This window comes from Phocoena sinus, chromosome 17 (genome assembly GCF_008692025.1).
Source record: "Phocoena sinus isolate mPhoSin1 chromosome 17, mPhoSin1.pri, whole genome shotgun sequence".
NCBI classification, from domain to species: domain Eukaryota; kingdom Metazoa; phylum Chordata; class Mammalia; order Artiodactyla; family Phocoenidae; genus Phocoena; species Phocoena sinus.
The window spans coordinates 34,978,388-35,006,247 of NC_045779.1; the positions used below are offsets into that span (position 1 = coordinate 34,978,388).

At 36.7% G+C, this 27,860-nt stretch overlaps 1 protein-coding gene across 1 annotated transcript in view; it reads left to right on the forward strand.

Moving 5' to 3' along the window:
• Positions 1-27,860, forward strand: part of SLC26A7 (solute carrier family 26 member 7) — a 194,917-nt gene that overhangs the window by 103,779 nt on the left and 63,278 nt on the right. The window contains exons 5-8 of the mRNA XM_032610680.1: positions 12,786-12,938; positions 16,151-16,233; positions 19,030-19,177; positions 21,204-21,317. Of these exons, the coding sequence (XP_032466571.1) occupies positions 12,786-12,938; positions 16,151-16,233; positions 19,030-19,177; positions 21,204-21,317 (498 nt within the window). The remainder of the gene's footprint in view (positions 1-12,785; positions 12,939-16,150; positions 16,234-19,029; positions 19,178-21,203; positions 21,318-27,860) is intronic.

Consider the following 27,860-nt stretch of genomic DNA (forward strand, 5'->3'; position numbering starts at 1 on the left):
AGGGTTCCCTTTTCTCCATACCCTCTCCAGGTTTTATTGTTTGTAGTTTTTTTGATGATGGTCATTCTGAGAAGTGTTAGGTGATACTTCATTGTATCATTCATCACTAATTATTAGAGATTTGCATGTCTAATAATTAGTGATGTTGAGCATATTTTCATTTGCCTCTAGGCCATATGTATGTCTTCTTTGGTGAAAAATCTATTTAGGTCTTCTGCCCATTTTTTGATTGGGTTGTTTGTTTATTTGGTATTGAGCTCCATGAGCTGTTTCTATATTTTTGAGATTAATTCTTTGTCTGTTGCTTCATTTGCAAATATTTTCTCCCATTCTGAGGGTTGTCTTTTCATCTTGTTTACAGTTTCCTTTTCAGCTTGTTTATGGTTTCCTTTGCTGTGCAAAAGCTTTTAAGTTTCATTAGGTCTCATTTGTTTATTTTCATTTTCATTACTATAGGACGTGGGACAAAAATGATCTTGCTGTGGTTTATGTCAAAGTGTTTTTCCTATGTTTTCCTCTAAGATTTTTAAGGATCCAGTCTTACATTTAGGTCTTTAATCCATTTGGAGTTTATTTTTGTGTATGGTGTTAGGGAGTGTTCTAATATCATTCTTTTACATGTAGTTGTCCAGTTTTCCCAGGACCACTTATTGAAGAGGCTGTCTTTCCTCCATTGTATGTTCTTGCCTCCATTGTCATAAATCAGGTGATGGTTTATCTCTGGGCTTTCTATCCTGTTCCATTGATCTATAGTTCTGTTTTTGTTCCAGTACTATACTGTTTTGATTACTATAGCTTTGTAGTATAGATTGAAGTTAGGGAGCCTGATTCCTCCATCTCTGTTTTTTTTTTTTTTTTTCTCAAAATTGCTTTGGCTATTTGGGGTCTTTTGTGTTTCCATACAAATTGTTAATTTTTTTGCTCTAATTCTGTGAAGAATGCCATTGGTAGTTTGATAGGGATTGCACTGAATCTGTAGATTGCTTTGGGTAGTATAGTCATTTTCACAATATTGATTCTTCCAAACCAAGAACATGGTATATTTCTCCACCTGTTTGTGTCATTTTGATTTCTTTCATCAGTGTTTTATAGTTTTCTGCATACAGGTATTTTGTCTCCTTATGTAGGTTTATTCCTAAGTATTTTATTCTTTTTGTTGCAATGGTAAATATGATAGTTCCTTAATTTATCTTTCTGATTTTTCATTATTAGTGTATAGGAATGTGAAAGATTTCTGTGCATTAATTTTGTATCCTGCAAACTTACCAAATTCATTGATTAGCTCTAGAAGTTTTCTTGTGGCATTTTAAAGATTATCTATGTATAGTATCCTGTCATCTGCAAACAGTGACAGTTTTACTTCTTCTTTTCCAAATTGTATTCCTTTATTTCTTTTTCTTCTCTGATTGCCATGGCTAGGACTTCCAAAACTATGTTGAGTAATAGTGATGAGAGTGGATACCCTTGACTTGTTCCTGATCTTAGAGGAAATACTTTCAGTTTTTCACCATTGAAAATGATATTTGCTGTGGGTTTGTCATGTATGGCCTTTATTATGTTGAGGTAGTTTCCCTCTATGTCCATATTCTGGAGAGTTTTCATCATAAATGGGTGTTTAATTTTGTCAAAAGCTTTTTCTGCATCTATTGAGTTGATCATATGGTTTTTATTCTTCATTTTGTTAATAATATGATGTATCACATTGATTGATTTGTGTATATTGAAGAATCCTTACATTTCTGGAATAAACCCCACTCCATCATGGTCTATGATCCTTTTACTGTGTTGTTGGACTTTGTTTGCTCATATTTTCTTCAGGATTTTTGCATCTATATTCATCAGTGTTACTAGTCTCTAATTTTCTTTTTTTGTGATATCTTTGTCTGGTTTTGGTATCAGTGTGATGGTAGCTTCGTAGAAAGAACTTTGAAGTATTCCTCCCTCTGCAATATTTTTGGAAGAGTTTGAGGAGAATAGGTGTTACCTCTTCTCTAAATGTTTGATAGAATTCACCTGTGAAGCCATGTGGTCCTGGACGTTTGATTGTTGGAAGATTTTTAATCACAGTTTCAATTTCAATACTTGTGATAGGTCTGTTTATATTTTCTAATTCTTCCTATTTCAGTCTTGGAAAATTGTACCTTTCCAAGAATTTGTCCATTTCTTCCAGGTTGTCCATTTTATTTGTGTATAATTGTTTGTAGTATTTTCTTATGATCCTTTCTATTTCTGTGGTGTCTGTTGTAATTTCTCCTTTTCCATTTCTAATTTTATTGATTTGAGTCCTGTCTGTTTTTTTTTTTTTTCCTGATGAATGTGGCCAAAGGTTTATCAGTTTTGTTTATCTTCTCAAAAAACCCATTTTTAATTTTATTTATCTATGCTATTGTTTTCTTCATTTCTATTTCATTTATTTCTGTTCTGATCTTTATGATTTCTTTCCTTCTACTGATTTTGGGTTTTCTTCTTTGTTCTCTAGTTGCTTTAGGTGTAAGGTTAGGCTGTTTATTTGAGATTTTTCTTGTTTCTTGAGGTGAGATTGAATTGATATAAACTTCCATCTTAGAACTGCTTTTGTTGCATTGCATAGGTTTTGGGTTGTCTTGTTTTTGTTGTCATTTGTTTCCATGTATTTTTTACAATTCTTCGATTTCTTCAGTGATCTCTTGGCTATTTAGTAGTGCACTCTTCAGCCTCCATGTATTTGTGTTTTCTACAATTTTTTTTCTGGTAATTGATTGCCAGTCTCACAGCATGTTGTCAGAAAAGATGCTTCATACAATTTCAATTTTCTTAAATTTTCTGAGGCTTGATTTGTGACACAAGGTGTGATCTATCCTGGAGAATGTTCCATGTGGTCTTGAGAAGAAAGTGTATTCTGCCACCTTCGGGTGGAATGTCCTATAAATATTAGTTAAATCTATCTGTTCTATTGTGTCATTTAAAGCTGTGTTTCCTCATTTATTTCTGTGTGGATGATCTGTCCATTGGTGTAAGTGGGGTGTTAAAGTCCCTTACTATTATTGTGTTACTGTCAATTTCCCTTCTTATGGTTGTTAGAATTTGCCTTATGTACTGAGGTGCTTCTATTTTTGGTGCATAAATATTTATATTTGTTATAACTTCTTCTTGGATTGACCCCTTGATCATTATGTAGTGACCTTCCTTGTCTCTTGTAACAGTATTTTAGTGTCTATTTTGTCTGATATGAATATTGATACTCTAGCTTTCTTTTGATTTCCATTTGCATGGAATATCTTTTTCCATCTCCTCACTTTCAGTCTGTATGTGTCCCTAGGTCTGAAATGGGTCTCTTGTAAGCAGCATCAATATGGATCTTGTTTTTGTATCCGTTCAGCCAGTCCGTGCCTTTTTTGTTGGAGCATTTAATCCATTTACATTCAAGGTTATTATCAATATGTATGTTCCTATTACCATTTTCTTAATTGTTTTGGGTCTATTTTTAATTCTCTAGTGTTTCCTGCCTAGAGAAGTTCCTTTAGCATTTGTTATAAAGCTGGTTTGGTGGTGCTGAATTCTCTTACCTTTTGCTTGTCTGTAAAGCTTTTCATTTCTCCATCAAATTGCAATGAGAAAAAAAAAAAAAATTGCAATGAGATCCTTGCTGGAAGAGTAGTTTTTTCTCTTTCATCACTTTAAGTATACCCTGCCACTCCCTTCTGGCCTGCAGAGTTTCTGCTGAAAAATCAGCTGATAACCTTATGGGGATTCCTTTGTATGTTATTTTTTGCTTTTCCCTTGCTGCCTTTAATATTTTTCTTTGAATTTAATTTTTGTTAGCTTGATTAATATGTGTTTTGGTGTGTTTCTCCTAGGGTTTTTCCTGTATGGGACTCACTGTACTTCCTGGCCTTACTTCCTTTCCCATGTTGGGGAAGTTTTCTACTATAATCCCTTCAAAAATTTTCTCATACCCTTTCTTTTTCTCTTCTTTTTCTAGGATGCCTATAATTCGAATATTGGTTAGTTTACTGTTGTCCCAGAAGTCTCTGAGATTGTCTTCAATTCTTTTTATTCTTTTTTCTTTATTCTGTTCCTCAGCAGTTATTTACACCATTCTGTCTTCCAGCTCACTTATTTGTTCTTCTCCCTCAGTTATTCTGTTATTGATTCCTTCTAGTGTAGTTTTCATTTCATTTATTGTGTTGTTTGCCTCTGTTTGTTTGTTCTTTAGTTCTTCTAAATCTTTTTTAAACATTTCTTTTATTTTCTTAATCCATACTTCCATTCTATTTCTGAGGTTCTGGATCATGTTTACTATCATTACTCTGAATTCTTTTTCAGGAAGGTTGCCTATTTCCTCTTCATTTATTTGGTCTTGTAGGTTTTTACCCTGCTCCTTCATCTGTGACATATTTTTTTGCCATCTCATTTTTTTATTGATTGGTTGGATTGTGTTCCTGTCTTACTGGTTGTTTGGCCTGAGGCATCCAGCACTGGAGTTTGTAGACTGTTGGGTAGAGCTGGGTCTCAGTGTCAAGATGAGGACCTCCAGGAGACCTCACTGTGATGAATAGTCCCTGTGGTCTGAGGTTCTCTGTTAGTCCAATGGTTCAGACTCAGAGCTGTCACTGCAGGAGCTCTGGCCCAACCCCCGGCTCACATCCCAAGATCCCTCAAGCCATGCAGCGTTGAGAAAAACTGAAAAATAGGAGCAGAAAATAGCAAAGAGTAAAAAACAAAATAAGATTAGAAATATAACAGATATGTTAGAAAGATAAAAAATAAAAATACAGATGAAACAACTGGAAGGTAAAACAGAACCACAATAGTGAAAAAGAGGAGAAAAAAAAAAAAAGCCAGAAAAGGCTTTCACTGTGTGGGGCCGGGGCTTAGGAAGGGGCGGGGTTTAGGTGGTGGGCAGAGCCTATGCTTAGGATGCACAAGGCTAAGGGGCTAGGGGGTTGGGCTTCGGCTCAGTGTAGCATGAGGCGTCCAGCAGTGTTTCTGGCCTTGGAGGGTGGAGGACCAGGTCCATGACCCCAGCAGGCTCACTGGGCTTGAATGGGTGGGGAATTGCCTGCAGTGCTTCCCCTGAATCCCTGGCCCCAGAGGGTCCCCCCATCCACCTCTCCTCCTTTTCCCCCCTCCCTCCCTCCTACATCCCTAGGACCCCTGAAGCTGGAGGTGGCCTCAAAGAGCAGAGGACCAGGCCTGGAAACACAGCAGGCTTTCCAGGGCCCAAGTGAGTGTGCGAAGTGCCCTCCATGCCTTCCTTGGTCCTCAGATCCCAGACAGCCTCTCCCCATCTGCCTCTCCTCTTCTCCCCCACCTCCCTCCTACTCCCCTAGGACCAACATGGCCTGGAGGGGGCCTAAGAGGGCAGGTGACCTGGCCTGGGAGCCTGGAAAACTTCTCAGGTCTGAGTGGGCAGGTGAAAGGCCTGCTGCACCTCCCCTGATCCTCCTGTTGTAGAAGGTCACCCACCCACCATCTGCCTCTCCTACTCTTCCCCCCACCTCCCTCCCTCACAGGCTCCTAGGACCCATGAGGCTGGAGGGGGCACCAGAGGATGCAGGACCAGACCCAGGAGCCCAGCAGCATTCCTGGGGCTCAAGAGGGTGGGGGAAATGCCCTCCACACCTCCCCTGATCCTCCAATTCCAGAGGGTCCCTCCTTGTTTGCTTCTCCTGCTTTTCCCCCTTCTCCCTCCCTCCAACACCCCTAGAACCCACGAGGCCAGAGGGGGCCCCAGAGAATGGAGGACCCAGCCTGGAACCCTGCAGGCTTCCTCGGGTCCAATTGGGCAGGGGAAATGCTAGGCATGCTCCCCTGTGATCCTCTGAGACCCTTGAGGGTCCCTCCAGGTGTTGGAACTCCTCTCTCAGCCACCCCTCAGGGGCACCAGTCCTGTCCAGCCTCCACTTCTCCTTCCCCCTCACTCCCCCTACATCCTATTTGGTCACTCGGGGGTTCCTCCCATCTCTTTGGGCAGCGAGGTCCCCCATCAGTGTCTGGCAGGTGCCCTGGTTGTGGGGAGACATGAACTCTGTGTCTTGCCCCACCACCATCTTCACAAAAGCAGCTCTAAGAGGGAAGTTTACAGCAATAAAATCTTACCTCAAAAAACAAGAAAAATCTGAAATAAACAACCTAACCTTACACCTAAAGCAACCAGAGAAAGAGGAACAACCAAAACCCAGAGTTAGTAGAAGGAAATAAATCATAAAGATCAGAGCAGAAATTAATGAAATAGAGATGAACAAAACAATAGAAAAGATCAATGAAACTATAAGCAGGTTATTTGAAAAGATAAACAAAAATGATAAACCTTAACCAGACTCATCAAGTAAAAAGGGAGAGGGCTCAGAAGTTGTAATGGACACCACAGAAATACAAAGGATCATTACAGACTACTACAAGCAACTATATTCCAATAAAGTGGAAAATGTAGAAGAAATGGACAAATTCTTAGAAAGATACAACCTTCCAAGACTGAACCAGGAAGAAATACAAAATATGAACAGACAAATCACAAGTACTGATATTGAAATTGTGATTAAAAAACTCCAAAAAAACAAAAGTCCAGGACCAGATGGCTTCACAGGAAAATTCTATCAAACATTTAGAGAAGAGTTAACACCTATCATTCTGAAACTTTTCCAAAAAATTGCAGTGTTTAGAACACTTCCAAACTCATTCTATGATACCAATATAACCCTGACACCAAAACCAGGCAAAGATACCACAAGAAAAGAAAATTACACGTCAATAGCACTGATGAACATAGACAGAAAAATCCTCAACAAAATACTAGCAATCTGAATCCAACAATATATTAAAAGGATCATACACCAAGATGGAGTGTGATTTATCCCAGGGATGCAAGGATTCTTCAATACAAACAAATCAATCAATGTGATACACCACATCAACACAGTGAAGAATAAAAACTATATGATCATCTCAGTAGATGCAGAAAAAAGCTTTTGACAAAATTCAACAACCATTTATGATAAAAGATTTCCAGAAAGTGGGCATAGAGGAAATATACCTCAAAATAATAAAGACCGTATATGACCAACCCACAGCTAACCTCATACACAATTGTGAAAAGCTAAAAGCATTTCCTCTAAGATCAGGAACAAGACAAGGATATTCACTCTTGCCACTTTTATTCAACATAGTTTTGGTAGTCCTAGCCATGGCAATCAGCGAAGAAAAAGAAATAAAAGGAATCTAATTTGGAGAAGAAGTAAAACTGTCACTGTTTGCAGATGACATGATACTATACATAGAAAATCCTAAAAATGCTACCAGAAATCTCCTAGAGCTCATCAATGAGTAAAGTAAATTTGCAGGATACAAAATTAATGCACATAAATTTGTTGCATTTCTATACACTGGCAATGAAAGATCAGAAAGAGAAATTAAAGAAATGATCTGATTTACCATCATATCAAAAAGAATAAGATACCTAGAAATAAACTTACCTAAGGAGGCAAAAGACCTGTACTCCAAAACTTTAAGATGCTGATGAAGGAAATCAAAGATGACACAAACAGATGGAGAGATATACCATGTTCTTTGATTAGAAGAATCAATATTTTCAAAATTACTATACTACTCAAGGCTATCTACAGATTCAGTGCAATTCCTATAAAGTTACCAATGACATTTTCCACAGTACTAGAACAAAAAAACTTTACTATTTGTATGGAAACATAAAGACCATGAATAGCCAAAGCAATATTGAGAAAGAAAACTGGAGCTGTTGGAGTCAAGCTCCCTGACTTCAGACTCTACTGCAAAGCTACATCATCAAAATAGTATGGTAGTGGCACAAAAACAGAAATATAGGTCAATGGAACAGGATAGAAAGCCCAGAGATATACCCATGCACCTATGGTCAATTAATCTACAACAAATGAGGCAAGACCCTACAATGGAGGAAAGACAGTCTCTTCAATAAGTGGTGTTTGGAAAACTGGACAGCTGCATGTAAAATAATGCAATTAGAATATTCTTTAACAGCATACATAAAAATATTCCAAATGGATTAAAGACCTAAATGTAAGACTGTATGTTACAAAACTCTTAGAGGAAAACATAGGCAGAAAACTCTTTGATATAAATTGCCACAATATATTTTTGGATCCGTCTCCTAGAGTAATGGAAATAAAAACAAACAAATGGGATCTAATTAAACTCAAAAACTTTTGCACAGCAAAGGAAACCATAAAAAAATGAAAAGACAACCTACAGAATGGGAGAAAATATTTGCAAACAATTAGACCGACAAGGGATTAATCTCCAAAATATATAAAGAGCTCATGCAGCTCAATATCAAAAAAACAAAGAGCCCAATCAAAAAATGACCAGATATAAGCAGACATTTCTCCAAAGAACATATACAGATGGCTAAAAAGCACATGAAAAGTTGCTCAACATCACTAATTATTAGAGAAATACAAATCAAAACTACAATGTGGTATCACCTCTCACCAGTCAGAATGGTCACCATAAAAAAAATCTACAAACAAAAAATGCTGGAGAGGGTGTTGGAAAAAGAGTACACTGTTGGTGGGAATGTAAATTGATACAGCCACTATGAATAACAATATGGAGGTTCCTTAAAAAACTACAAATAGAACTACCATATGACCCAGCAATCCCACTACTGGGCATATACCCTGAGAAAACCACAATTCAAAAAGAGTCATGTGCCAAAATGTTCATTGCAGCTCTATTTACAATAGCTAGGAGTTGGAAGCAACCTAAGTGTCCATCATCGGATGAATGGATAAAGAAGATGTGGCACATATATACAATGGAATATTACTCAGCCAATAAAAGAAACAAAATTGAGTTATTTATAGTGAGGTGGTTGGACCTAGAGTCTGCTATACAGAGTGAAGTAAGTCAGAAAGAGAAAAACAAATACCATATGCTAACACATATATATGGAATCTAAGGAAGAAAAAAAAAAAGGTCATGAAGAACCTAGGTGTAAGACAGGAATAAAGACACAGACCTACTAGAGAATGGACTTGAGGATATGGGGAGGGGGAAGGGTAAGCTGGGACGAAGTGAGAGAGTGGCATGGACATATATACACTACCAAACATAAAATAGATAGCTAGTGGGAAGCAGCCACATGGCAGAGGAAGATCAGCTTGGTGCTTTGTGACCACCTAGAGGGGTGGGATGGGGAGGGTGAGAGGGAGGGAGATGCAAGAGGGAAGAGATATGGGAACATATGTATATGTATAACTGATTCACTTTGTTATAAAGCAGAAACTAACATACCATTGTAAAGCAATTATACTCCAATAAAGATGTTAAAAAAAAAAAAAACTAACTAAAAATAGAGTTACCATATAAGCCAGCAATCCCACTCCTGGGCATATATCCAGAGAAAACCATAGTTCGCAAAGATACGTGTGCCCCAATATTCATTGCAGTGTTTACAATAGCCAAGATGTGCAAGCCACCTAAAAGTCCATATATAGATGAAAAGATAAAGAAGATGTGGTACACATATACAATGGAATATCACTCAGCCATTAAAAAGAATGAAATATTGCCATTTGCCTCAACATGTATATACCTGGAGATTATCATAGTAAGTGAAGTAAGTCTCACAGAGAAAGACAAGTATCATATGATACCACTTATATGTGGAAACTTAGAAAAATGATACAAATGAACCTTTTTACAAAACAGAAACATACAGATTAGAGAATGAACTTATGGTTATCAGTGGGGAAGTTAGAGGGGGAGGCAGAGATTGGGAGTTTGGGATTGACTTATACACACTGCTATATTTAAAACTGATAACCAACAGGGACCTACTGTATAGCATAGGGAACGCTGCTTAATATTCTGTAATAACCTAAATAGGAAATGAATTTAAAAAAGAATAGATACGTTCATATGTATAACTGAATCAGTTTGCTGTACATCTGAAACTAACAATATTGTTAATCAACTATAATATAAAATAAAAATTTTAAAAATATAAACAGAATGAACATGAAAAAAATATGTTGAGTGAATGAATAAATTATAACTACAAATCCCCTTAATATGATACAGTTAAGTATTGATAGTGAGAAAAGAGGAGTGTGAGTTCTTCCGTCATTCTGCTTATTCAGGGTAACATCTACTCCTATTTACAGATTTATTGTTACTATTACTATGTTAGACCAAATCTTTTATTCGTTCAACAGTGTTTATTGAGTGCCTGCTGTCTGCCAGACACTATTCTAGGAGTTGAGAATCCATCAGTGAAAAAAAAATGTATTAAGAATGTCCAAATCAGATAAAAACACATTATATAAGTAGTGGTGTGTATGTATGAATGTGTTTGTGTGTGTAAATGTACATTAAGTGCTTCAGAAAAGTCTCCTCTGTAAAGAAAATTATAAAAAATAATATATGTATATGTTGGATAGGCTATTTTCATTCTTTGAAATATCTCAAAATGCATTTGTTTATGTATACTGATATTTTTTTTTCATTTTATGTCGTTATATTAATGGCCAGTTTAAAGAATTACTAATATTATAGTCTCAAACTGAGCTAAACTCCTATTTTATAAAACAGATTGGTCAGTTCTAATGAAAGAGTTTACTTATTTATCTATACACATATAAACTATCATTGCTTCTCTGAGGTCTGGGAAATGAATAATGATCTTCAATAGGAATTTTTATCTACTGAAGTGTAGCGTGTGATAACATACCCAAATGACTTGATTTATACTAGAAATGAGACATGTCAATGTGTGTTTAGGAGGCCTAGACCTATATTAAATGAGCATGTGTAAATGTGTGCATGTGTGTGTGTTTGCACATGCCTATCCCTGTCCCTATTTCTATCTCCAAATGCCACTCATCTCCTAGAAGCCATCTTTAGCTGTGATTTCTCCATGTGGGTCCACATGATAGTCATTAGTATAACTCCTCATCAGCCTATTTTTCTATTGTTGTTCTTCGTGCTGGTTGCAACAAGCCTCTGCCCGCCCCCATCTTCTTCTGGAGCATCTTGTGAGACGTAATTTGCTCTACAAATTGTAGTTTAATTCAGACAGACAATAAAAACCCTGGGGGAGAGTTTCTCATTCCTTTCATTCTGGGGTGGCCATTTTTATTACTGCAAACACATGTTCTCGAAATGCACATTACAGCAAATTTGGTATGGCTTGCGAGTTTTTCACATTTCTCTGATTCCTTATACAGGCACTGTCATGGCATACTTTTAATACCATGGATAAAACAGAAGGAATAAGCCTTAAATGTTTTAAAACGTTTGGATGCTTGTTTTATTCTTGGCAAATCATATGAATGATAGTCTCACTTTTATCTTTGGATCATAATAAATCATCAGAAAGCTGTGTATTTGGACCAAGTTTTCTTGACATCCCTCTGACTCCATCCACTATAGAATATATTTCTTTGAGTAGCATTTTGGATTTTTGTCCTGGGCTTTGAGTAAGGGGTAACTATGAGAAATGCAACCTGCTTCTTCACTTGCTGTAGGAGTTCTGTGAACCGTTATTATTCACAGCTTAAGCAGAGAGGAAAAATATTGTCTGCATCTCAGATAACCATGATATTGTAGTACCTGATTTTCTTTCCAAGTAGTGTGGAATACTAGAATGCTGTGAAAAGGGTAACCAGTAAAGCTATCTGACCCCCAATTATTCCTTAATGCATTTGATTACACAATCAATTTTTTCTAACTGTGTGGACAAAGGAGATTCTGGATTCTACATTACCCCGATTCCGTTCACCCAACAAGGCTCCATGTTAACTGAGTATATTTTCTTTGTTTGTTTGAAAGAGTTACAGTGTTAATGATAATATTCAATATATAGAATCCATGTTAGATAGCCTGATGTACCTCATTTACACCAGGTGTGTTCCTGATCCTTGGATCAGATGGGTTCAATGAGGAAACCTACTGAGCAGAATTTTAGGAGACGCTGAGGAACATAGTCTATATAAATTCTTTTGATATGTTGTCTATATAGTATTTTAATCCAATATTTTTAGTTGTGGTCAAATTATCTTTGAGATACTAAAAAGAGAGGGCAAAGAACACCAACAAGTTGGGCTACTATAAGAATTGTCTGTATGCTAAAGTAAAAACTATTTTTTATCACTTGAAACTAGACTTAATAAATCAGCTGTGGATGAATAGACATGAGTTTATAAAAATCAGATTTAACATATTTGAAGAAAAGGAGGAGTTGAGACATTTTGAAGGTAAGCATTTAAGGCCTATGTGAAACCTTAAAATTATACAAGTCATACATCTTTGTAAGAGAAAATTTGGAAGATACAGATTAACACAAATATCTCCTTACACAGAGCTATTAGCTTCCAGATATATCCATTGATATTTAAAGTATGTGTGTATTTTGATTCTGAGGTTTGAAGAAGAGTGGTGGGGTTCAAGGGAGCCTATAGTCCCCTCACTTGCTGTTAATGATGAATCTGCATGTAGCTAATGAGTTTTAGCATCTCTGCCTATAAGTGTTTGGGGAGGAGCTGGAAGTGTAGTAGAGTCCTTATGTAGGAAGGAACAAACACTGAGTTTGGTGGAAGAATCAAGGGCAAAGTAATTTTCTACATGCAAATGAATTATAGCTTGCTCTATATCAGCACTGACTACCCTTCTATGACCCACCTTTCACCTTTCACCCACCTTCAGCTATTTTTGCAAAACATCACTGAGTTCATTTGGGGGCCAGATTTTAGTTTTGATATATTGTGGGTGATCCTGAATTTTGTTTGTATTTTTCCTCATTACTGTAGATCTATGCATATGTCTTTGAAAACATCAAGTCTGTGCGACTGGAAGCACTGCTTTTATCCTTGCTGAGCATCGTGGTGCTTGTTCTGGTTAAAGAGCTGAATGAACAATTTAAAAGGAAAATTAAAATTGTTCTTCCTATTGACTTAGTCTTGGTAAGTATGAATCAACATTTAGCATTCTGCCCTGCAATGTTTGCAGTTGCTGTGGGTAACCTGCAGAGGCTCACATTATTGTCTAAAGTAAGCCACAGCTAATCCTGTCTCTCATTAAAGCAGGGCTAATTTGAGTGGCTATACATTAATGTAAAGACAGGAAATATGTTGAGTCAATAATTTTAAAAAGGAGGCACACGCGTTTTCAATTTTCACAGATGCTTGTAAATTTTTAGGTAAATAAGAAAACATGTAGCTTAAGATTTTAAATAAGGAGACATTTCTAAGGATGAGACCCAAAATATCTCTGGCATGATTCTCCTAAAGCAACAAGAAGTGATACCACATCCTATTGATATATTATTTGTATGGTATGATGCATAGAAATATTATCAACTGACAAAGGTCCATTAATGATTGATAAATTTATTGACACTGTTTTTATTGACCCAATTTTGCTTTATTAAAGGATACTCATGATTTTCACTAGCCAGGGCTGATTCTCTAAGATGTTTTTGTTGTTGTTGTACTTGGCAAAGCAACAAATCTTACTTTGCTCCTAAGACTTATGGCATTAAAAACTACATTTTGAAATTTTAAGTGCCTCTAATGGGAACTCTTAACTAAACAAAGCATTACATTGAAATGTTAAGCCAACCACAGTCTACTAACTTACTTATTATTAATTGGCTTTAGTTTTTTAATGGTCTTTGAGTTATATACATGTATTTGACAAGTGGTGTCTAAATAATTTCACCTATTGAAATATCCCTTCATACTGTTGAAATGGTATAGTATAAGGCTAGCACATTGGCAACTGTCTCTGAAGGATATGACACTTTTTCTGCATAACTAAGATGGATGGCTTCTCTCCATAATTAGGCCTTGTATAATTTGTAGTGATACATATAACATATGTAATCTATATAATGTGTGTGTGCTTATATATGTGTGTGTATTTCAAATAAGCCAGACAAGTGGAGGGTACTGTGGTTATTAGTAGTTTTCATGGAGACAACTGTGAAACATATTTTATTCCAAAGTCCTATAGGTATTAAGGAATGCTTATTATATCCTGGGAAGCTTAATTATATGTTTCATGAAACCAGAAATTGAAATTAACCTTGGGGAAGAAGACTCTTAACTCTTTTTATTCAATACTGAATAAAACACTGAATAAGACAGTTGTTCATTCAATACAAAAATTGTAAGAATTATCCTTACAAAAAATAAAAGGTACTCCTTATACAGTGTTGCCCCTAATATGTGTTAAGACCTAAGGCAAAAATAATAATGCAGGCCCAAATACTTGAGTTATAGATCAAAATGTTAAATAAAATAGGTTCTATTTTCCTATCTTGACTAAAAAACCTTAGTGATTACCTTGAAAGTCAGGTTAAAATAGAGAATTCTCCTAATCCTTTGGGTTCTGCTAGAATGTGGCAGCAAGGGGAAAGCCAGTCCCTTGGCCTGCCTCTTCTCTTCCTACTTCAGCTCTATCCCATATACAGTGGAATTCATAAGTATAAATGTGGATACCCTTGCACTACAACTGTCCCTTGGCCTTTCCTTGGGCTACACTGGAAGGATAGACCTGGGGAAGGTATTCTGGAAGTAGACTTGGAGCCATGTAGGCAGGAAATTATAGATTCCTGATGATTCAGGGTGTGGTCCAGAAAGAGGAGTCCAGGTTTGAGTTGGGTACCTCCCTTTGCCCCCACAAAACTCCCATTTTATGGGGAGAGCTACAGTAGGAGGATGACCAGATTAGAACCCTCTAAAGCACTGTCTGAAAGACCAAGTTAATGACTTAGATTACTTAATTTCTGTGTATTAAACACCATGTATTCTTCCATTTTCAATAAGGATCCAGCATCTTGTGGCTATGGTGTATTTTCTTTTACAGCTCACAATATTTTCTGACTTGATATAAATATTTCATGAAAATTATTAGCAATTAAAATTTATTAATTGGCTTAGAAATTTTTGAATACATTAATACTTCTGATTCCAACCTAATAGCCTGAACTTTTAACTACTACTATATTCTGTAGAAAATACAATTATAGCACAATATCTATAAAGTTTAAAGTATAACCTGTAGAGTTTTGCTGCCTTTAAAAAATATCCTCAAGGCTCTTTTGCTTTTTAAGTCTATTCGATGTTTTAAAAACTTCTATAAATTCAGTTAAGTATCATCACAGAGAACAGAAATACACAGGAAAAATCCCTACAAAATAATATTATTGGGCATTGTTAGATATTCCTTATTTTGCTAGTGTGATTTTGTTATATCTTTTTTCTGACCATGTATATGGTAAATTTGTACTTTAAATAGGTAATTAGTGTGTCTCTTTTAAACAAAAAAGTGTAGTATATAAATAGTTATACCAAACTGATATGATAACCATGTGAAATTTACAGCACCTATTAAATTATCAGAAGAATGAAAAAAGAATGTGAAAATGGATGGAAAACATTAAGTGGCATGGCTGGTAAAAACAAATGCTGAATAGAATTCTGAATATACATTTTAAAAATGATCATGGATATTTGCAAACACTTGGTTTCACTTATTATATATCATTATATCATATAACAGAGGGTCAGGCACCTGAGACTACAGGGAGGTAATTTCAAAAGTATCAAGTTCGACACATTATTAACTAGGATATTTTACTTCAAGAAATAGCAAAATTCAAAATTCAAAATTATTCAAGGAGACTGTAAATCATAATTGATTACTAACCTACATTAGGAATATTGATGCAACATCTTAAACTCTTAGGTGGTTGCTGCAATGGAGGGAAAATGTTCTGTGTTATAAAGCATCCCTTCATATTACAAGAGACAAGTATTTAGGTTGGATTGTGGTATCTGTACATACACAAGCATGCACGCATGCACACACACACTCCTATAGTCTGTGTTCTGCTCCCCTTCAGAATCAGACACAATTGGGAAGGATATAAGAAAAGTTGCATTATTATAATGCCATTTAATTTTTGAGACTGCAAATTAAGTGCTATCATATCCCAGAGGGATGTTTTGATTTTTAAAATTCTTCTTAGTGTTTAAAAATCTGTGCCACTGCTATATTACTCGAGAAAATCATGGGGCACATGAACAATGTTTACTTTTAAAAATAGTTTTAAGATGTTTGAGAAGCCAGGAATAATTTTCTTTTTCTTTTTTCAAATGGAACCACACAGATTATTGCTGCATCATTTACTTGTTATTGTACCAATATGGAAAACACATATGGATTAGAAGTAGTTGGTCATATTCCAAAAGGGTAATGTAATCTTTTTTTTTCTTTCTTTCTTTTCCTTTCTTTCTTTCTTTCTTTCTTCTTTGTTTTCTTTCTTTCTTTAATTTGTTTTATGATGGAGGAAGCAACTGGAGGTAGGTGGGTGTGAATTTCATTTCTTTCAAAGGCTCTCTATGGGACAAAATTCCAATTAATTTCTATTTTACAATGATAGAAACAAATAGTTCACAATAAAGAAAAAAATAACTTCTTAGACTGCTTATCAATTACTTAGGAAGTTGATAACTATTTTATACAGCATTGCTTCAGGTAAAAGATTTGGAAATTACATGAATATTATTTGAAAAAGAAAGCAAGACATTGAATTTCCAAATTAGAGTCATGCTCTAGGATATAGTCTTCTCTATTCCACTCACATATTCCTATGACTATTTTTATTTCACTTAAAACATAGTAGGGCTTCCCTGGTGGCGCAGTGGTTGAGAGTCCGCCTGCCAATGCAGGGGACACAGGTTCGTGCCCCGGTCGGGGAGGATCCCACATGCTGCGGAGCGGCTGGGCCCGTGAGCCATGGCCGTTGAGCCTGCACGTCCGGAGCCTGTGCTCAGCAACGGAAGAGGCCACAACAGTGAGAGGCCCGCGTACCGCAAAAAAAAAAAACAAAACAAACAAAAAAAAAACATAGTAAAAATACACAAGCATCATCTGAAATAGCAAACCTATAGGCATGAGTGGTGTACAATCGTGAAAGAGAGGGTGGAAGTGGAGACGAGGGCATGTTTCCCACCTGTCTTAAAGCCTTCCTCAGGACACTAAGAGGAAGATTAACAAGAAGAAGAAGTGTTCACCCTAAAAAGACAAAATGTTGTTCCAAATACAGCCTGAAAGAAAATAAAGTCATCTTAGGGGAGAAAGGGGATGTCTCTTTTAATGGGCTGTACTATACACAAATATTTATAAATTTGGGACAAAGTTAGAGTTGCTGAGTCTTCTATATTTTTATTTTCCAGTCCCAAAGTTTGGCTTCTAACTACATTAAAATGGAGGGACAGTAGAAAAATTCTCAGAGATTAAAAAGATAATTTAAAAAAATCCTGTCTTTAGCCTTTATGCTAAAGATATAGGCTAATAGTGATTATTGGAATCAACTTGTGTTTTCTAAAGGGTTCTCTACTTTTCACCTTCAAATTTAGTTTATTGTTTTTTTCTCTAGCTTAGTTTATCATTACTAATAATTAGGCAAGCTCAATTTTATATGAAACAAAAGTTCTTATAGTTTGAAATGGTAGCACTTTTATGTATCATATATCTTAGGGCTTGTAATGGTACAAATCAATTTGACTTGGGGATAAATTTGAGGGAGTGGGTAAAAAAAATTATGCCTCTCCTCCATCCAGTCTAATTCTTCTTTATTTTGAGTAACCTTTCCAGACCCATCTTAAAGAATCATAGGAAAAACATGGCATTGATAAGAAATGGAGCTGAGGTTAAATTCATTTTGTGATTTAGATACATTTCTCAAAATGTTTTCTCCTCTATACATTGCATTAGTGGTACTTGGTCTGGAGATTGTGGGGAGAATTAAATAAAACTGCTAATATGAAAGTGCTGAGCATTCAATTTACATGCTCAGTATTAAATCAGCATGAATTATTTTACCTTTTTCTTCTACTTTTGCCCCAGAGGGTTTTTTTAAAGAGGGGAAGTAAGTGTCACAAAGCATCATCAGGGATAAATAAACAATGACACTGGGCTCAAGTGATTTTCCAAAAGACAATGACTGTGTATTACTAGGAAGAAATATTTTAAACAGTTCTTTAAAACTGAGAAACAGCTAACCGTGGTCCTGTATTTTGCAACAGAGTGTAACTGGACACTTTATAGATATTTTTCTTAACGTGTGATACATAGAGTCAAAAAACAAAATTCAACTGAGTACATTTAGAGGTCTTATTGACTTTGTTCAACAATTCCTTAATTGAGCAGCAACCCATCTAGCAAATCGAAAGGAGCCCTGAAGAGCTGTACAAAATGAAAGGCTTTTATAGTGAGAAGGGGAAGGGCAGGAAAAGGAAGTTTCTAGCAAAGAGTGGATTCTTTCAGGCAAGGTCACTTTCCTATGTGGGACAGAAGGGCAAATTACCTTGGCAGTGCTGACCAAGTAATTCTAGATTGACTGGCTAAGGTTACATTCCTGGGAAAGGCTGAAACTGCAGTTAAATTAGGTAGTTTGCTTAAATTCTTAGTTTGCTTAAATGGGGCTTAGCACAAGTGACTCCATTGTGGGCCTGTTGTCTCTTTTTTAACAATAGTTAAGTGTACTGTGAAAGAATCATGTTAAAAAACATAATTAAGATTATAAACTCAATGGAAAATTTAAGGATTAGCTCAAGAATCGTAGCTCACAGTAAACTAATGTTTGCATACAGCACTGCAGTATTCAAGGTAGGAAATACAGTTTCTAATGCCAGCCAAATAAAAGTTTAGGAAGATTCAATGAAAGAATGCTCCAGATTTGCTTTTGTTCTGATACAGGAAATTTTTGTTGAGTCAAATTTTCTGTGCTATAACCTGAATTCTCTGGGAGTGAATGCCAGTTAGACGCATGGAGCTGTCCTTGTGGTGTTCTTTGTGATTTTGCTTTTCTGCTAAATAATGTTGAAAACAAAAGGCTTCTAAGGGTAAGATTGCTTGGTTTCCTCAGGGATATTTCATGTATTCTATGTAAACTTCAGAGTCATTGCCATAGTTGAATTCACTGCAAGCTTTACAGAAATAACATGAAAGTTGATGAGTTCAATATGGTCTTTCTTTCAACAGAATTCCTCCACCTAGAGCTCCCCCAATGAACATCCTCTCTGCAGTAATCACTGAAGCTTTTGGAGTGGCACTTGTAGGCTATGTGGCCTCACTGGCTCTTGCTCAAGGATCTGCCAAAAAATTCAAATATTCAGTTGATGACAACCAGGTGGAGTACGCACCAACCCCTCTCCACACCTCTCCATAGCTATTGTATCACTGTACGGTGTACTCCCAGATCCTGAAAATGTTGAACTTATGAAAAATACAACTTTCCTAAGTGCATAACACAAATGGGTAGAAGAAAACAAAAGAAAATATCTAAGTCATTCATAGAAAGGTGAAAATCTGACTTTCGTGGATTGGTTATGGTACACTGTTTTTGAGAGGGGCATCTTGATGATTTGGTTTTAGGAGAGAATCTAAATATATTTACCATTTCATGCTGACTTAAAAATTTTGGATTTCAAAATACAAAGAACACTAATATTACTCTTCTTAGTAAAAAACTAAAGGTTGCAAGGGTCTATTCTTAGAATACCAAAGGATGAAGATTTTATTGAGCATGTTTTTGAATCTACTTCTGCTAGTGTCTTGTCTCAAGCCCTGTGGCCCTACATTTCTGCACAGGCCTGCAGAGATAGCTATGGAATAGTGGTTAGAATGCCAAAGTACCTATATCTAAATCTCACTCTGAAATTGTTTCTGTGCCCCAGTTTTGTCATCTGTAAAAAAAGCAGATTTATTCATTCAACAGATGTGTATTGAACCCTACTATTTACCAGGTACTGGCCTAGGAACAAGGGATACAATGGTACATAATGCAAACATTGTCTTTCCTCATCTCAAAACCTCCCAGTGACTTCCCATAGTACTCAGATTAAAAGCCTATTACCAAGGCTTACAAGGCCATACCTGACCTTGCCACCATCACTTTTCCTCTATGATCCCATATTTCTTTTATAGTTCTAGCCACACTTACTGCCTTGTTTTTCCTTGAGTTCACTAGTCATGTTTCTAGCTCAGGACATTTGTACTTGCTGTCCCCGTTTCCAGGAATTTTGTACCCTCAGGTAGCTGCATGCCTCCTTTATTCAAATGTTCCCTTCTCAGGGAGTCCTTCCTTGGTAAGCTAAAATCCTAAATTCCAAAAATTTCCACTCCCTTCTCTGCTTTACTTTCCATATTCATCTTGTTTATTGTCAGCATTCCCTCACTAGAACTCCAGTCTGTGAGGGCAGGGATTTTTGTCTGTATTATTTACTGGCAACAGCAGAAGCAGAAAAACATTAGGAGGCTTTTGCAATAATCCAAATGACACTTGATGACTTGGACCAGGATGTAGCAGTGAAGGAGATGAGAAAGGGACAAATTCTTCATTGGATGTGGACACTATCTGGGAAAAGGGGTAGTCAAGACTATCTCTAAAGCTTTTGGCCCAAGCAACTGGAGCTTGAGACAGGGAAGGATGTGGGAGAACCAGGGTGGGAATCTATAGAGCATAGCCTGATTAGGTAAGTTTGAGATACCTGTTAACCATCCAAATGAAAATGCTGAGTGGCAGGTTGGCTATGTCAGTCTGAAATTCAGAAGAGTGGTCTAGGCTGGAGATATAAATTTGGGGGCTGTCAACGTGTATTTGGGTAGCTAAGATTAGAGAGGGAAGTGGTCCAATATCTGTGATTGGTTAGATGAGAAGGAACCACAAAGGAGACTGAGAAGTGATGGCCAGGGAGGTAGGAGAAAACCAGGAGGGTGAGAGGTCCTAGAAGGAGCCTTTAAGGAGGAGGAAGTGAGTGACTGTGTCAAATGCTAATTTTAGGTCAGGTAGGATAGGAATTAACCATTGGATTTAGCACTGTGGAGGTCATTGGTGAAGTGGTGGGAACAAAACCTTGATTCTAATGACCTGAAAGAGGAGAAATTGGCAACCGATACAATAAATACCTTGTACTTCCCTATAAGGTTGTTATTGTTATAAGGATGAAACAATGAAGTGCTTAGAACAGTTTCTGGCTCATTGTAAGCACTCAATAAATGTTAGCTATTCTTAAAATAATGGTTAAATTACGACCAGTGGAGAGAACATAAATAGAATACAGAATAAGTCTCATTCCATGACAAGTTTTACCTGTGGTCTCTAAAAGTTGATTGTGATTAGGAAATGATATATTCTCCTATTATCATTCCTGTAGGAACTTTTGGCCCATGGCCTCAGCAATGTGATTCCTTCATTTTTCTTCTGCATACCAAGTGCTGCTGCAATGGGAAGGACCGCTGTCCTATATAGCACGGGAGCAAAGACACAGGTAACTTTATTTTCAGCAGGGACAAAAGAAATGATGGGCCTTTACTCTCCTTGGAGAGTGGGAAGAATGAGCTTCTCTCTAAAATCCTGAGAATATTTTTACGTCTTCAATTTCTTAAAACTAGTATCAAGGAATTCTATCTCTTCTCTTTCTTAGGAAAGATCCTTGAGAAACTGAATGATTCAACAAGCAGACAAAAAAATCCTGTATTAATGGCAGCTTTATTGTTGTCAATCTTTGAACAAATGCTCCCTCTAGTGGTGTCTCTGATTGTACTTTTTGCTAATCTAACCAGTCAATTTGAAATTTTAAAATTTTGTTCACTTCCTTTAAATAAAATGAAAACAACTGTATGAAAAATCAGTCCTTGACAATGACATTCCTGTCTATAGAGATGTACATGTATGTAAATGAATAATACGATGTCTGTGCACATTTCGGTTTAAAGAAACAATTATGTATTTTTAGGAACTCAAATCAATTTGACATTTGAGAACCTTTTATATACTAGTTATTATGCTTGGTACTGATAAGATGTCGATGGTAGTAATAAAGATGTTTCTGTGATGATGATGATGATGGTGGTGTTGGTGGAAGCATATATCAAGTTATATGCATGTCATACATTTTATATAAATGAACTCATTTAATCTCTTAGGTACCTCTATGAAGGAGATGTAATTATTATGCTAGGATTCCACATGAGAAAGTTGAGGAAAAGAGGGTTAAACTAACTTATCCAAGTCACAGAGCTTGTAAGTGGCAGAGCTGGGATTTGAACCCAGATAGATCTACTCCAAATCTTGCATTCTTAAATACTGTTCTATACAAGAAAATTCATGTATATGTTAATTTAATAAATTAACATTAACAGCTAACCATTATAAAACAATTCACACTTATTTTAAATTGGAGTTGAATGAGAATTTATAAAACATTTTATGTGATAATTTAAACATTTATTAGGAGTATACCTTATATTAAGTCCTTTTCAGGGGTTGTAGAAGAGTAAATTTGAAAAGGATATGGTTCTTGACATTGGGGGCAAGTGGCCAGAGAAAGATGGGTAAATGAACGTTAAAATATTGCGTAAAATTAATGAATAAAATTTGATGAACGTACCATGGAGCAGAGGGGAAGCAGCAACAAATTCTGAATCTATAATAATTTGACATATTACCACAACTCATCATCAAAGATGTGTAATTCTCATTCAACATTGTTTTACATGACAATTTGATTTTTACACAGTTTATGATTTAAAGCATAAGTTTATCATGTGTATTGGCATAAACATTTTTGCAAACTCTCACATACTTGTAACCTAAATTTGAATGTTTAATACATAGTGTACTCAAGTATCATTCCTTACTCTGGAGACTCTTCTATCTATAAAATTCTAGGATTCTATAGTGGTTTCCACCTAGTTTCTTACAAGGATGAGTGTGTTAGATTTCCTCTCATCATTTCTGCATGGTATTCTATTCATCAGACTTCAGAAGAAACAAAAGGTACCTAACAAAACACTAGTTCAGGGAAACAAAGCTTAGCAGCACAGTATTTTCATGCTGATCTGCTTGTTGAGATTGTCGCTAATCTGCTCAACAATTCCCATTAAATTGCACAGAGAAGGAATCTGATTTACTGTGCATACCCAAATCGAGGATGCTTTCCCATGGTAGTCACTTTGGCATTACAACTATTAAGTTTACATGGAGATAACCGACATGATTTGAAGAAGGCCCTGAGTAAGCCAAGTCTTAAAAGTTTTGTTCTAAATAGGCTGTGAAACCAGTTTTCTATGTGACAGTACTTCACAATGTAATCCCTTAAATAGCTCTGTCTCTCCTAGGTACTAGACTTATACCCAGTAAGTTAATCTAGAAGAATTAAAACCCTTCCACTTTTAGACTAATAATAGCCAATCAAAGTTGCAGTGGGAACCACCTTGCATTTGCCAATTATTTCACCAACTGACTCTTTCTTGTTCAGAAACACTATTAGTATTTCTGTAGAAGGATATCTTTTAAAATACAAATATGATCTTGTTACTTCCTCCTAGAGCCCATAAAAGGTTTTACATAGGTCTGAGAATTCAGACCTTTATGTTACCAAAACTGAGTGCTTCCCCCTACAGCCTCATCTTGGACTCGTCTCCACCTCAGTCTCAGCTCACCAGTCACAGCTCCTCCTTCCTCGTCGGCTCCAGTGTCTGTTCCTTTTGTCTCTGTGGCTGCCTCCTCTAAGTTAACTCCTCCCATCCTTCAGATCTCACTGACACTTTTGGGTCAACTGTGTTCTTTTCTTCAGAGACTTTAGCTCTGTTTAACATTAAGTGTTCATCAGTGTGATTATATGATTGATGTCTGCCTTCTGCTCTTGACTTCAGCTCCTAGACAGCCCATGTCTGCTTTGGTTCACCATATCCTCAGTGTCCAGCCCAAGACTTAACACATAGTAGGTGTTCAATAACTATGTGTGGAAAGAATTAATGAAAAATGATGGGGCTTCCCTGGTGGCGCAGTTGTTGAGAGTCCACCTGCCGATGCAGGGGACACGGGTTCGTGACCCGGTCTGGGAAGATCCCACATGCCGCGGAGCGGCTGGGCCCGTGAGCCATGGCCGCTGAGCCTGCACGTCCGGAGCCTATGTTCCACAACTGGAGAGGCCACAGCAGTGAGAGGCCCGCGTACCACACACACACAAAAAAAAGAATTAATGAAAAATGAAAGTATCTGATAATTATAAAACTAGTCAATTTTGCTGATACTTTTACCAAGTCCAAGCTTGCTCTGCTCACCGGACGACAGGCCAATAAATTGGGAGAGGAGGTGTTGAGGCAAGGAATAGCGACTTTATTCAGAAAGATTGGCATCTGAGAAGATGGCAGACTAATGGAAATATTCAATTTCTCAGATCTTCCTCTTGGTCTGGAATTTGACCAGTATTTGGGAGACATTTCATGACCAAATTTTGTCCCACAGCACTGGGAGGCTCATCCCAGATCAGGTAAAAATTCTTGTTGATATGCCACTCCAGGGGCTAATTTCTGGATTAGGCCCTGTTGATAATTAAAGATTCTCTGAATCCTCTGTCTTTCTAGTCTATTGTGATCCAAGAAATGTTTTCCTTTATTGCTTCTTCCCATACTTAGAATCATACTATTACAATTATTCTATAAGAGTCATAAATGTGATCTATTTCCTCAGGATGTTTAGCCATCATCAATTTTGTTGGAGGCCTGATTACACACTGTAAGAGACAGCAATCTTATAAAATAGACAGGATATAAGTAATGCAGGTAGTAACATAGACAAAGTCATAGTGCAGCAGGAAGACACAAAGCATAAACAATTTGGAAACAAAGAATAAGCAAAAACAGTGCTTAGTATAACTGGTTGTAATCCAGTTACAATAAACCATCAAGACCACAGGAGAGCCAGCTGGAGAAGCCAAATTCAGGCAGGATCAGGTAGAGAGAAAAGATAAATGTTTCATCTTTGTTTACAAGGGTATACTTCATCAACTTGTTGTAGGTCATAATATAAGAGAAAATGTTTTTCTGGAAACAAAGGTTAAGGCTAGTATATTTCCCAAAGTCATATAGTTATAAATCATATTCATCAGTTCATTCAGTCCCATGTAATTAATTCCTGTTGATCTGGATGAAGTAATCAGTTCATCCAGATTTGTCATTTGTTACTCAGTCTAGTGGTATTATCTAAAGGCTATCAGAAACATATTTGTTAAAAAAATGTTCCTTTTTATGAGCCTTCTTGAAGATGTAGCAGTTTTGCAAATCATCACCTAAGCTGCCTATGAATGACAAAAGTCTTAAAATGGCAAGGATAAAGATGTGATCAGAATTCTTCTTGGCAAAGAAGCTTATCCAAGTTGTTGTGACATACAGCATTTTAAGATAACAACTAAAAGTATAGTATTATACCAGAACATATGCAAATTTCAGAAACTTTGTATAATTTTTAGAAAATCTATTTTAATAACATTTATTCATACCATATAATCTGAGGAGGCTTATTGCTCATTTGACAATGCTTTCCATGTAATTTAGCATACCAACCACTTCTAGTCAGTTTAATATATATATATATATATATATGTATATATATATATATAATATTTATTTTCCTCTGAGGTGCCTTAGGGTCACAGTTCCCTAGACCCCCAAAAAGGAAGAAAATCCCAATGAACGCTTCGCTGCAGGCAAAACCAATGAAGTAGGGAAGTATACCCTGGTGCTGTCACACACGAGTCCTGTTATCAAATCAGTCTCTCGGGGTCACAGTTCCTCAGCCACAAAAAAGGAAGATTCCGAACCAATACCCCATCAGTCCAAAAGGGAAGAAACCCAACCAATGCCCCATCGAAGATAAAGCTGAATGAATGACCAAGGCTAGTTCAAAAGGGAAAATCCCAATCAACGCTCCACCACAGGTGAAGCCTATGCAATAAGGAAGGCTCTCTGGGGCCCTCTGAAGCATCCCAAAGCTAGCTGAAGTCAAAAGAACTTTAATTAAAATTTGATAGGAAATTCATCCAAAATACCAAAAAGCTTTTTCTTAAAAAGCATTTGGTCAGATAGAATATTTAAGAACAAATACAACTCAATTAAGGGCAAGATAGTTCGCACAATACGTTATCAAAAGCAGGATTCTAAGTAAACTTGTTCTCTTAGCAGAGAGGAGCCAAGTCTGGTCCTGCACCAGTCTACATTTTTTTTTTTAACATCTTTATTGGGGTATAATTGCTTTACAATGGTGTGTTAGTTTCTGCTTTATAACAAAGTGAATCAGTTATACATATACATATGTTCCCATATGTCTTCCCTCTTGCGTCTCCCTCCCTCCCACCCTCCCTATCCCACCCCTCTAGGCTGTCACAAAGCACCGAGCCAATATCCCTGTGCCATGCGGCTGCTTCCCACTAGCTATCTACCTTATTACGTTTGTTAGTGTGTATATATCCATGACTCTCTCTCGCCCTGTCACAGCTCACCCTTCGCCCTCCCCATAATCTAAAGTCCATTCTCCAGTAGGTCTGCATCTTTATTTCTGCCTTACCCCTAGGTTCTTCATGACAATTTTTCCCCTTAAATTCCATATATATGTGTTAGCATACGGTATTTGTCTTTTTCTTTCTGACTTACTTCACTCTGTATGACACACTCTAGGTCTATCCATCTCATTACAAATAGCTCAATTTCGTTTCTTTTTATGGCTGAGTAATATTCCATTGTATATATGTGCCACATCTTCTTTATCCATTCATCAAATGATGGGCACTTAGGTTGTTTCCATCTCCGGGCTATTGTAAATAGAGCTGCAATGAACATTTTGGTACATGACTCTTTTTGAATTATGGTTTTCTCAGGGTATATGCCCAGTAGTGGGATTGCTGGGTCATATGGTAGTTCTATTTGTAGTTTTTTAAGGAACCTCCATACTGTTCTCCATAGTGGCTGTACCAATTCACATTCCCACCAACAGTGCAAGAGTGTTCTCTTTTCTCCACACCCTCTCCAGCATTTATTGTTTCTAGATTTTTTGATGATGGCCATTCTGACTGGTGTGAGATGATATCTCATTGTAGTTTTGATTTGCATTTTTCTAATCATTAATGATGTTGAGCATTCTTTCATGTGTTTGTTGGCAGTCTGTATATCTTCTTTGGAGAAATGTCTATTTAGGTCTTCTGCCCATTTTTGGATTGGGTTGTTTGTTTTTTTGTTATTGAGCTGCATGAGCTGCTTGTAAATTTTGGAGATTAATCCTTTGTCGGTTGCTTCATTTGCAAATATTTTCTCCCATTCTGAGGGTTCTCTTTTGGTCTTGTTTATGGTTTCCTTTGCTGTGCAAAATCTTTTAAATTTCATTAGGTCCCATTTGTTTACTTTTGTTTTTATTTCCATTACTATAGGAGGTGGGTCAGAAAGGATCTTGCTGTGATTTATGTCATAGAGTGTTCTTCCTATGTTTTCCTCTAAGAGTTTGATAGTTTCTGACCTTACATTTAGGTCTTTAATCCATTTTGAGCTTATTTTTGTGTATGGTGTTAGGGAGTGATCTAATCTCATACTTTTATATGTACCTCTCCAGTTTTCCCAGCACCACTTATTGAAGAGGCTGTCCTTTGTCCACTGTACATTCCTGCCACATTTATCAAAGATAAGGTGTCCATATGTGCGTGGGTTTATCTCTGGGCTTTCTATCCTGTTCCATTGATCTATCTTTCTGTTTTTATGCCAGAACCATACTGTCTTGATTACTGTAGCTTTGTAGTATAGTCTGAAGTCAGGGAGCCTGATTTCTCCAGCTCCTATTTTCGTTCTCAAGATTGCTTTGGCTATTCGGGGTCTTTCCATACAAATTGTGAAATTTTTTGTTCTAGTTCTGTGAAAAATGCCAGTGGTAGTTTGGTAGGAATTGCATTGAATCTATAGATTGCTTTGGGTAGTAGAGTCATTTTCACAATGTTGATTCTTCCAATCCAAGAACATGGTATATCTCTCCATCTATTTGTATC